At 36.2% G+C, this 13,181-nt stretch overlaps 1 protein-coding gene across 1 annotated transcript; it reads left to right on the top strand.

The window, feature by feature from the left end:
- The first annotated feature begins 2,992 nt into the window (after window positions 1-2,992).
- LOC149578390 (uncharacterized) lies at window positions 2,993-7,530 on the top strand. The gene is made up of 3 exons (XM_089828758.1): window positions 2,993-4,484; window positions 5,405-5,944; window positions 6,915-7,530. Exons 1-3 carry the CDS (start codon window positions 3,501-3,503, stop codon window positions 7,014-7,016), a joined length of 1,626 nt encoding a protein of 541 aa, XP_089684884.1. The 5' UTR covers window positions 2,993-3,500; the 3' UTR covers window positions 7,017-7,530.
- The last annotated feature ends 5,651 nt before the right edge of the window (window positions 7,531-13,181 follow it).

Genomic DNA, 13,181 nt, shown 5'->3' with positions numbered 1-13,181 from the left:
AGGGAGAGTTTACTGTCATATCTTTATGAAATTTGCAAGAGAGAGAGAGAGTTTATGCAAGAGGGAGAGATTACTATGAAAGAGGGAGAGTTTTCTTGTAGATAACCGAAGTTTGAGGTGTAAAATTATTGTTCTCAAATTTCATTATGCTATGACATGTTGTGTTGCCATCAATGCCAAAGAGGGAGATTGTTGGATACAATTATCCAATTCTGTGTTGATGTTACACAAATGTCATACAAGTCATTTGTTAACTCTTACCGAGCTCAGATGATTTGCAAAAAGATTTACATTTTCTACTAAGCCTTCTTAGACTTTACCTTGTGCAGACAGTTGTTATCGAGCTTTCAAAGTTAACAAAGGAAATTCAGTGTCTACCGAGCTTACTCGGTCATCAAAGGAAAATGTGGTAGAAAACAGTTCTTATCGAACTCTCATAGTCAACAAAGGAAATTCTATTCTTACCGAGTTCATTCGGTAGCCAAAGGATTTCACAAAATTTGCAGTGTTAACCGAGTTGAGATGGTTAACTTAGGAAATTGTTTCTGAAGCAGTGTTTACTGAGTAGGGTCAACCAATAAAAGAATTTGTTAATTAATGCTTAATTGTTTTAAATATTATTTCCAGCCGACTATGGTAATGATTATATGTGATTGTAACTTGTAATTGAGCCGACTTGATAATCTGAATGGTATATATGAGAGGTCAAGTTGCAAATTTTAAGTGTGGTGAATTTGATGTGATATGAATGTGGAGGAGGCCTGATTATTGCAAGAATAAAGTTTGAAGGATGATCAGAGATCATTAAGGAGTAGCAAAGCTATATTTGATCAAGGAGGATCTAATGGTGCATAATAGAGCTCTGAATCAATAAATTTAGTTGCATCTTATTCAGGGCATTTCATTGTTACTTTCTATCCATTGTAGTAGTGATTCCAAAATCTCTTCATAGAGTTGGTTTAAACCCATTTTGTAAATCCTCTAACAAGGTGGACAATTCTACTGAATTGTTCTAAAGACCTCTAACAAGGCCACTCCTAAAAGGGTGATTAAATCCTCTAACCAGGTCACACCTAATAGTGTGTTTTGTAACCTTTAACAGGGTTGGCTCCTAACAAGGCTCACTTCAGAAGAGTGAAAATTGGTAGCTAGTTACTTGCTGGTTTTTCCCATATTGGGTTTCCACGTTAAATCTGGTGTCCCTTATTTTCATACTATTTACTTTTGCATGCATGTTAATAATTGTGAATGCTTAAAGATCAGTAACAAGTTAATCTACTGAGTTACAACATTTTTGTGAATGTTTACTGAGTGACAATAATAAGTAACCTGTTTGACATCTAAGGGATCTATGGATTTGTTTTTGTGGTAACTGATTCACCCCCCCTCTCAGTTACTCCATCTACATTTCCAACATTATGATGGTTGTATCCACCCTACTAATAAAATTGATAATATATTTTAGAGTTGCAATTTGTTTTAGTGCTAATTTAATCTAATATCCTTTGTTTTCATGCATTTAGAACTTGACAACATGGAGATGTAGATGACAAGAATATATTAAAGACATTGCATATTCATATTTAAATTGCAAATAAGAAAGACAAGGTAGAGAGAGTCATTATAGAGATTGTAAATTTAGAAATTAAAAAATGACAAAGCAGGGACAAGTTTAACTTCTCATGAGAAATCTTAGCTATTGAAGACACTGACATAAAATGGTGTGAATGAGCCATGCATTTTTCCTTACAATTAGCTTTACTTTTAAAGATGCTATTCTTTCATGTTTTCATGTCTAAAATCATGAAACATAACTATATTGGTGAAATTAACATATCCAAATTGTTTTCCATTTATATTTGTGCCCACCTTAATAAGATATCAAACCAATAATACATATTGACAAATGACAAACATAAATGTTAAACTTGATTCATAATCCACACCAATTTATTCTTACATATCTTAATTGACTTCCATACATTTACTTCTTACCCTTGGAATGCCACCTTGAATCCAAAAGAATTAATTAGAAAATTCAATTCTAATCCATAATTTCATAAACACATATAATTGCATCACAACTTAAATAAAAATTAAATAGAAAAATCCAAAATTTCACCCACAATTTCATAAAGATCTATTATTGCATCACAATTGAATTCTCAAGGACAATGGAAAAAACAAATCAAATAAACAATTTATGTGTGTAGAAATGCAATCTTTGATCTTGAGCATAAGAGCTACCCATAAATTTGTCCTTGAAAACCCATTACCATCCACCTACTCCTAATTTTGCCACTCGTAATTACATTAATAAAATGGTAGAAAGTAGATAGTTGGAGCAAGATGTAAGTACGTATAAGCTGCTACTCCGAAACGGCGCGGCGCGCTAATGATGCTAGGTAGCAGTTTTTGTCGGTATTGAAAAAATGAATAACTTTTTTGCTTGCAAAATTGGAGGCCGTTAAACGAGAAAAACAAAAGGGAGGAAACAGCAAGGTTAGCGTTTTGTGTGGCGGAGGTGACTCGTATTTAGATTGCGTAATGTGCTCGTTGACAGCGTAAGTAAAATTAAAAACCAGTAATAATAATAGCGATGCCAAATATATTTTGTTTATATTTAGTACATTTCCTTAGCTGTCAAGTAGTTTCAAGTTTGTTTTTTGGTTTTGAAGAGACTGTGGAGCAGAAAAGGGCAGTCACTCAGTCATTTCCACACCTCGAATCGCGTGTAGATTTATATATTTTAAGGCCGCGAGGGTAGGTGTTATTAGATTGTTCACCATTGATCATTAAATATTTAACCATGGCTTCTTTGAATGCTAATTAGCAGTGAAAGCGTCAAATCCGGAGGGTAATGTAGCATTTGGAGTACAGCAGTGGATTCCCCAGTGAAAGCTTTGTGGAAGCCGCAGAGGGCAGCTGGCATCGCCGACAGACTAGTCGTTTCTTTGTTTTCATTGTCATTGTTTGTGACTCGAGAGCCACCACCACACAAACGCAGCATGGCTGGATCACTCTCGTACTTTCCTCTGCCCCTCTCAATAGTGTTCTTCGCTTCCCTGTAGCTGTATCTCAAACAATTTTATCCGTGGTGTGTGTTCAACGCATTTATGATTGGAGAACTGCCACTGGATGTTGGAGGTTAGGCATTTCAGGTTGGGAATGGTGGTCCTTCGCTCCCAATCCGCATTTTTGATGGGCAATAGCGCCGACTGACTTAAAACCACATTAATGGGGTAAGTCTGCTTACGCCTTTGATCTTTGGCATTTCGGATTGGCGGACAAAGGGAAATTCGTTTTCTTGCCGATTCAGCTCGGGGTTTAAGTGGGTTAGGGATTTCCGCTGAGAAGCTTGGCACCAATTTGTTTGTTTTTTGGGATTATGGTGGGTATTTTGATTACACACGGCTTTGTATTATTCAGATTTTCAGTGAGGGATTCAAGATAGTGTTGTAGGTTTTTGTCGCGTTTCTGGGGTTTGGGGTTTTTTGGTGATGAAGAAGAAGCAGAAGGATCTTGTCTGGGCGCAGATGGCGGTTAATTCGAGTAGGAAAAGTCATTCTTTTTCAGAGCAGCAAAGTGTTGGGGGATGGCTTAGGAAGGTGTTTGGGTCTCTAATTGCCCTGATCTGTGTGTGTTACTTCATATACGCCTTGAATCTTTTGTTTAGTCACAATTATGCGTGTTGGCATCCTATCATCAGTAGTAGTAGTAGTAGCGGCAGCGGCAGCAGCAGCACTACCGAGCCTCTGGCAATGCGAAGTCTTAATGCTACAAAGAACGAGAATGGTGGTATTGGTGATGTTAAGAACACGAGCTACACTTCTCACAGGAAAGCTATTCAGGTAATTTCCGCCAAACCTGTAAGAAGAGAATCGAGTAATGGGACCGATTTGAAGCATATAGTCTTTGGCATTGCATCCACTGCAAGGTTTTGGGAGAGTAGAAAGGAGTATATAAAATTGTGGTGGAGGCCTAAGGAGATGCGCGGTTTTGTTTGGGTAGAGAAGCCCGTTAAGGGCAAGGATCCCTCCCTACCCCCATTGAGGATTTCAGGAAACACTTCACATTTTAAGTACACAAATAAGCAGGGCCACAGATCTGCAATCAGGATATCTCGCATTGTGTCTGAGACATTTAGGATGGGTTTTCCTGACGCGCATTGGTTTGTCATGGGGGACGATGATACAGTCTTTGTCGCTGATAATCTGGTCAGGGTTCTTTCCAAATATGACCACCGCAAGTTTTACTACATTGGAAGCTTATCGGAATCACATCTGCAGAATATCTTTTTTTCATATAGCATGGCTTATGGAGGAGGTGGATTTGCCATCAGTTATCCGCTAGCCAAGGCTTTGGAGTCTATGCAAGATCAGTGTATTCAAAGGTATCCTGGATTGTATGGCAGTGATGATAGAATGCAGGCCTGTATGTCTGAGTTGGGTGTGCCGCTCACCAAGGAGCCTGGATTTCATCAGGTAAATGCCGTTGGACTAAAGCTCCCTTCGTTTTTTTTGCTTGGCATTTTCGTCTTCCTTGTTAAGTGCACTGTCAGTATTGATTTACTCACCTGGATTGTGTTTCTGGTTCTGTGTAAATCTTATGTTGGATTCTGCTCCCTATTGCTTTCGTCACTCGAATTTTGTTTATGATTTAAAAGTAGCCTGTACTTTTAATCAAAGATCTGAGATGCAACCTCTTAGCCTGACATCATTTTCCCCGTCTTTTGGCGGAAACTTAAAGCAACACAGCCTGAATGGGGTGCATTGCTAAGCATGGACATGCTTGAGATTAAATGCCACGTCTGAATGGCATCTATTGTACCACTATCTCCAATGGACCGGATTCCTTCCTTTGTTTCACATGTCATTAAGGTTTTGGAAGGCTAGAGGGTAAAGTTGTTTTCAAATTTGTTGAGCTCGCTGGTGAAGCAAGCCTGATTATCCCGATTTCTTACATGTTGGTTCTCTTCGCTCACCACACTAATCTAGATTCTTCTTACTAAAAATTATTTGGTTCCTCTATTATTCTTGTTCGGCTTCAAGTTCTTTGGCTAAATCTGTTGTCTTGGCCGTTTCCCACTATATTTGTGAACTTCTGCCTTTTGCTTCCAATACCTGACTGTCAGTTTGTATGCATACTTACATTTATAATGGTACTTTTGAAATGTATCATGTATGCATTTAGCAAATCCTGTTCCTAAATTGTTTAGAGTTGTGGAATTGAGGCTCGGGTTTTTTATTACATAGTCCCATAATTTTTTGCCCTTGATCTGACAATTGCATATGTGGGTTCTGTATTTCTGTGTATAATTTTGTTTCCAATTTCAGTTCTCTGATGGTTACAATAATTTATACATTTTCTGAGTAATCTATGTTTTCTGCTCCTTTTGTTGCAGTATGATGTGTATGGTAATCTGTTTGGATTACTTGCAGCCCATCCTGTAGCTCCCTTGGTATCAGTACATCATTTGGATGTTGTGGAACCAATTTTCCCCAACATGACCAGGTTAAGGGCATTGCAGCATCTAAACAAAGCTGTGAAAATAGATTCAGCAGGAGTGATGCAACAGTCTATTTGTTATGATAAGGAACGAGAGTGGTCTTTCTCTGTCTCGTGGGGTTATGCAGTGCAGATTTTTAGAACCATTTTTTCTCCTCGTGAATTGGAGATGCCATCCAGGACATTCTTGAATTGGTACAAAAGAGCGGACTTTACTGCATATGCTTTCAATACAAGGCCAGTTACCAGACATCCATGCCAGAAACCCTTTATATTTTACATGAAGGATGTACGTTATGATGAAGCTAGTGGGCAAACGATTAGCAACTATGTAAGACACAAAGTGGTGCCCCCTGAATGCCGCTGGAGGATACCCTCCCCAGAGTTTGTAGATTCCATTCGGGTAATCAAGAAACCTGATACATTATTATGGCAGGTAACTAATTTGCAAGTTGCATCTTTTCACTGTCAAATACATGTTTTCTTAGCAAATCTTGCTGTGTTTGAAATGAAATTCAATTGTAACATTGCCATCGACACTTTGAAGTGCTTGCAAAGCCATTAAAGAGAAGCATAATTTGCGATTGCAGAGATATGTGAACTTAGACATTTGTGGATTGATCATGGTTTGTTCTACTACTGTTATCAAATATTCGCTTAGTCAGATTTCCACTATCCATATCAGTGGATTCTTTCTTCTGGGTATGATTATGTAATAGTTTTTTATCATCAACGTTTCAGATCACACTATATGATCCATCATCATGATCAATTTTGTTCTCTTTGGCTCTCTTATATCCTGATGATGGCTTGTTAGTGTGATCTGTTGATGATTAAAAACTATCACACAATCATACCCAGAAGAAAGAATTCAAATATTCGCTTGTTATTTCTGTTTGTATGTACATCCTACTTAGACACTAACTTCAGAGGTCTTCTGAGAAACTTTCATGTTGGTTCCAGTTGTTCCTTTCCTGCCATGCTAGGCTGTTGTTGTTGATGTCCAGAATACTACCTAATCTAACAGCTTTATTTCTACTCAGTTTTTATCAACTTCAAATGATTCTTTTCTTGAGTGACAACGAGTGCTCATGTTCTAGCAGCAGCTTCACTTGTAAACAATAATCAATTTGTATAAACTTCAAATCTGTTGAAGTTTCGTATTAGTGAAAGAACAATTCATTACATATGGGCTGGGTTATGTCTAACAATTTCTTTCGCCTCTATAGAGAAGTAAATTGACCCCCCTTTCTAACCATCAAACCTAGCCTGTGTCTATAGTTTTCTTAGAAGTTAGTCCCCATATGAGGGGTTTTCTGACTCTGGAATTAATTGTTAAGATGCTCTCATGACTAAAGTTACAACCATTTATAGCTAATTTTTGTTTTTGAAAATGATGTGTGCAGTCACCACGGCGAAATTGTTGCAGATTGGTGTCATCAAAGAAGTCAGCCCTTGAATTTGAAGTGGGAGCTTGTCATGAAGGCGAGATCATAGGTGTATCATAGGGAAGCTGTATCAACTAGATGCCAACAATTTTTTAAAGCCTAATGCGCACACTTGAGGAGTAGAGCAGTCCAGTTCTTAGAGTAAAGAAAGTCCAGGTCATGCCATACCTCAGGTGTATTTTTGTATTGAAACAATTCATCTTGCTGTAAGCTTTCATTGAATTGCCGAGATGAATTTTCTATGGTCTGTATATATTATTTATCCAAGAAGACAGACCATTCATATTATTGCTCGCTCCCAGATGCAATTCTGGAGGAGTCATCTTGATCATGAAGAGGTCGGGTGACACTTCAGAAATCCAAACTACTATTATTTGTCCCAATCAGTTTCAATTGTAGTATTTGTCCCAATTATTCTCTTTGATTAAGTTGTCTCTTGCTAGTTTTTGCATTTATCCCAGATGTAGTGTGAAATGACCATTCCATTTTGTGCTAAAAGCAAGGGCATATTCTTTGCTTCCATTCCTGGTATTTGGATCCTATTTAATAAAAAATCCCCCTTTTTGGGTGCCAATGTATTTAATCTGTGGCACAACAATTCATGGAACGTGAAATTTAACAACAGAGTTTGGCTGTGGAATTTGAGTTAAGTTTCTTTAGTATCTAGCTAGCAGACAGGGTTGTGGAAAATAGAATGGAGCGATTTGAATTTTTTCCTCTTCGGCATTAACGAAAAAATCATGAGCATTTGATATGATATAAGTTCAAATTTATGATAATATAATAATAATTGTGTACCAGGAATGATGCCCTAAAGTCTAGAAAGAAGGAATGGCTGCGTCGTGTGATGTATTAAGGTTGGTTTATTTTTGTATCAGTAGGGTTCCCGTGTCAGTGGATCTGAGCCTTATGTCTCCTAGCAAACTACACGTCCCGGACTTAAATATGATGTGCTAAGTTTTTTGGGTGCTACTTGCCATCTTGTCTCTTGTTGTGGGTTTATGCTGTAGAATTTAGAAAAACCAATATCAGAATTATTTTAGGTCCAGAATAGTTGGCATCACCACAAATCATCTCGCTTTGAGAGCATTTTTAGTTACAACATTAAGTATCTCTATCAAGCTTTTGCTCTGGAAGTGGAAGATTTGGAAAAACTTATCTAAGTGGAGATGATGTGCGGATCTCTTACTGGACACTAGTAACAGGCGTCGATCTCTGGCTATTCTATGTACAAATTGATACAATTGTAAAACTACAAATCGGCATAACATGTTTTTATTCCTTTTTGATTTTTTTTTTTCTTACAGTAATTATGGAGGTGGATTATGAAAGATCAAATTGTCAAAATAGCAAGAAAATCTGTCGGATATATAAAATTAAATTTTAATGGAGGGCGATGTCTATACTCTATAAACTAAAACGCATGTCTTACCAATGGGAACAGTAAACCTTTTTTTTTCCGAACGCCCGTTATATGTTTGAGGTTTTAGTTTTCCAAACCTAAGCATGATAAAAAATAGAAGTACGCAGAGTTATAATCTTATTGAAACATTAAGCAATGTACCTATGATCAGTATTTAGGTCACATAAAATTATTAGGGCAGAGGGTGACTGATAAATGTTTTTAGTGGAGATTCTTTAAATATGTGTCAACGTTGAGAACAGTGCAGCTGGGGTGTGTTTCTATATTTGTCTGCTCTCATAGTTATATGGTACAGACAAACACTACTTTTGAGATGCGCGCCCGTTTGGCATTTTCTTAATGCACTGTGCTGCAGTGTCCTCAATTATTGGGCATAACTTATTCGGCCTCTCTGCAGCCGTAAGAATTTTTTTGCGCGAAATTTCAACCACAGATTTTTCGGGTCTTTGGTAACTCCTGCTGATTTTTTAATATGGCTTCTGGAATAACAAAGCAAGCCAGAAAGAATCTGAAATAATCATCTAACCAAAGAATATAGGAAAAAATGCTAAACATCGGAGAAGAGGAATGCACTTCACTTACTAAGTTTAAAGGAGTTTTAAAAATGATCACATATTAAAGTCCATAATTCTTAGTTTTTGGTTCCTAATTAGTTTATTTGTCTACCATTATTAGGACGGTTCTGCACAATTACTGAACAATTGTTCACAAGCATTGACAATCTTGAATTAATGACTATTGATGCACTTTTTATTGGGTATTTGGAGACACTTTAAAATAACTACTTTTCAACTCTTGGATGCTGGATGACAACTCTACCGAGAATTTACTTATTAATTGAAAAGTCAAGTCAAGAAATATTTTAAGACGTCAACTAACATGCAAAGACAACAGAAAAATTAATTCTTCAAAATTTGATATATAGGGACTCCACAAATGCACAAATGAAGGAGTGCTGATATTAGTACCAACCTCCTAAGTTAGCCTTAATGAAATTTCAAAGCTAGCATTAGTAATTTTATTTTACCCTTTCTTGATATTAGATTTTTCTATTTTCCAATGTAATAAAAAGTTTTTAGTTTTTTTTGGAAATTCTGAATTTGCCACTTCAAATTGTCTGATTGTCTTCATATTTGATAGGGACAAGTATAAGCTCTAGAGTTAATGGTTTATTGGTGTTTGATATGGACAAGTATAGGTTCTAGAGTCAATGGTTTATTGGTGTTGAGTCAATGTAGCATTTGTAGGTTCTATCACTTTCTTGTTACATAATGGACATCTCTTCACCATATATACTTTAGGTGGTGTTCAACATTATAGTTGATGTGAGCTAATTCTCAAGTAGGCCATTAATATAGTTGCATTTTACTTTTTTTTTTTCTTTCGCATATTTAGATTTTAAGATGAGGTTAAACATTTTAATATAATATGCATGTGAGAATGTCCAACAAGTGTGATGTATAGGTTAAATATTATGTGGGAGATTTAACATCTTAGTTCAACTCCAATGTTTATTTTAAGCATTTCAACATACCTTTACTACTTTCTAATTTTGGTCATGATTTCCTAAGTTCAACTTGAAGTTCCTCCATCTTATTCCCATTAAGCTTAGAGGGGTACATGCCTCACTACAAATATAATAAAATCCTAGAATGAAAAATACAACATTTGAATTCAAAAATCTTTAAGTTCCACATTCCACTAATAGACAAGTGCTCAATTTATGTCATGGCCTATGGTACAATGTGGGTTGGAGGTGGACCAAACCTTGTGACCTCATGCTTTATTATAGGAAACAAGGCCCTTAGCCCATTTATTTAAATCCATTTGATTTTTCATAAGACTCTTAATTACTTGGTTAATTGTTTAGAGATTGCATTTAATAACTTGAGGACAACATATATATGCATGCACACACATACACGCGCATGCCTAGAGACATATATATAAACAATAAAACAACTTTAAAAACAAAGTATCTATTTTAAATTTATTCTCTTAATTTTTTTTCCTATAGTTTTTATTTGCTTACTTCTTTCAATAAAAATCATGGTGTTATATGATACTAAGAGCTACTTGGATTTTTAATTCCAAGTTACAATATCGTAGACCTTTTTCCTTTTCACTATCAAAAGTTTACAAAGCATTTCACGAAGATTTTGAATGGGTTTTAGTCCACATATTAAGAAAAAGATAAATTTATATGATTGTAAAGAAAAAAATATTTACACCTTATCTAATATTTAATTGATATGTAGAAATAGATGAATTATATGATTATAAATAAATAAATATTTACAATTTTATCTTATATTTATTGGTTACATTCTACATATTTCATATTCAAAAAGTGGTAATTGTGTAGTACTAGTCGAATGTATATGAACATTGTTTGCTACATTTTGTGGGTAGATTGTTGAAAACTACTATCTTCAATGTATATGATCAATTGCAAATTAATTGAACTAAGTCTTGATTTTGAAGTGACGACTACTATTTTCCATCTAAAATATCCCTCAAGTCATACATTTGTTCATAGGTATTTTGAGTTATGGCTTTCTTGATCCATTTTGATGTTGCATTTGACATCATGAGAAAAATATCCTGGATGGACTCTGTCCAATTCTCTCCTTGCCTCAAATTATCCATTAGAAACCATATTAAGTTGGAAGGGATCTCTTATAGACTAACATAGTATCCCATCAATTGTGATAAAGTTGTAGGAAGCAACCCTTTGTTGTGATGTGGAGCCTAATTAGACTCGGATGTAATTTTCCCCCACTTTATTCGGCGTAGTTTCTCCCCATATTTTACTATGGGGGTTTGGGGCAGTGCTCTCATGCTCTAGGGGTCAAGAGGCAATGCCCCTTATAGGTTCCTAGGGCAGCACCCTTTGCAGGGTCTTAGGGTCAGCAACTCTGGTCGTGCTCCCTGTTGTGATATAGTGGGGTCGAAGGGCAGAGCCCCCGAAGCCAAAAATGAATTTACTATTGTAAAAGGTGTCGGAAGTTACATTTTTTTTTTCTATCGGTTGACTTATTCTAGCCCTAATTTGTAAGCAACAAAAAACTTGTGTGAAATGGCTTAGGGTTAGGGATTCCATTATGTATGATGAGATTGTAGCTTCTTCTAGGGGTATTGAGCTATAAGGGATTACAGATTGTAATTAGGTTGTAATTGTAATCACCTAAAATTGGTCATCTAGGCTATTAGCCCCCTTACCAACATTTTGGCTAAATTAATTAATTTTTTGCCTAGGGAAAATTGCTAAGAATCAATTTATTTGATTTAACCTATAGTTTGACTATAACATATATTTGATTAAAAGAACATGTGCCCCCTTTTTAATTAAATAAAAGACCCCATTCTTCTAACCCACTTAATGTGCACACATAAAGTCTTTTTCCTATTTTACAAGTTAGAAGAAAACGCTTTTGTCTCACATGAAAAATTAACTTCTTTTTATTGGTTGACTTGATCTTGCATATGGATCATGCCAAAATTCAACCCCACCCTTGATCATCCATGTCTTGATCTTGATCTCAACGGCTCGTCTACCTTTAAAAGAGAGAGCTCTCTCCTTCTCTAAGGATCCTGTTTTTGAGCTAATGCTATGCTGTAGGTTTCTTGATAGATTTTCTTAGAGTTTTGTGGAGAACTTCTTTCTCCTTGTCTCATTCTCTCATTACCATCTTCATCCTAGTTTAATTGCATTTGCAATAGCTTAACTTTTCTATTTATATTAGCATAGATCACATAACATAAAATTAGCAATGGTTGTAACACATTCATCTTGTTTAGCTTAGTTGCATTATTGTATTTCATCATAGCATAATTCATTCTTGCATTGCATTTTTGAGAGTTCTTTTGGGCACTTGCATTCTTGCTCTTGTCTCAAAAACCTCCCATTTCATGGTTTACTAGCAAGGGCTGCATCTTTAAGGCTCATTTGAGAGCTCACTTCATTCTTATTTTGTACCTCTTGCACTCCATGACTATGGAGCTCTAAGCCGACATTCAAGTGTTCTAATCTATGGGATATCTTGGATAGAAGGGTTTAGAGAATTGCACAATTTTAGTGTACATTTTTGGTGCCCACCATGGGGCTAAATGCTTTGGTTTTGCCTCTTAATCTGTACTTTTATCTTGAATTTTCTGCTTATTGTTCTGTCTATTTTTTTTATGCAGTCAAAATTTGTTAGAATCTGAAAAGATTAATAACCCAAAAAACTAGTGCAAAGAGTAAATATCTAAACTATGAATGCAAATGATACAAAATCAAAATAGCATCATAGAGGTAGTCTCCAAGAGAGTAATGCAAATGCTGGAAGCAAAGTAGCATTAAGAGGATGCAAAAACAAGAGATATGCAAATACAAGCCAGGTAGCATGCTTATATAGGCTAGGAAGAGGGAGGAGGTGGCAACACCAACCAATGAGGAGCAACCATCTATCGGACTAAAGATAGCAAAGTATCTTCCCAAGATAGCTAATGGATGCTCACATGTAGGAAGGTGACACCTCACAACCATTCACCTAATAAGACATGCTTTATTAACCTAAGCGAGATTATTAAAAATGTAGGAAAAACCTAGCAAAATAGGAAAAATAAAAAACTACACTAACACCCTTCCATAAGTGAAGCTTAGGTGGATGTAGAAATGGGTCCCGACAAGTCAAGCCTGATGAGGTACCCATGTACATAAAATTCCCCCAAAAGAGAGAGAAAAGAGACTCCCCAAAGAAAATTAGGACTCCAAGTGAGAGGAAGCGGCCCCCCCAAAAGATGAAGCATCCCATACC

This window comes from Cupressus sempervirens, chromosome 1 (assembly GCF_028749045.1).
Source record: "Cupressus sempervirens isolate cs-2001-9-10 chromosome 1, ASM2874904v1, whole genome shotgun sequence".
NCBI classification, from domain to species: domain Eukaryota; kingdom Viridiplantae; phylum Streptophyta; class Pinopsida; order Cupressales; family Cupressaceae; genus Cupressus; species Cupressus sempervirens.
Note: the sequence above shows the minus strand (reverse complement) of the source record. Positions and strands in the feature narration are given on the sequence as shown.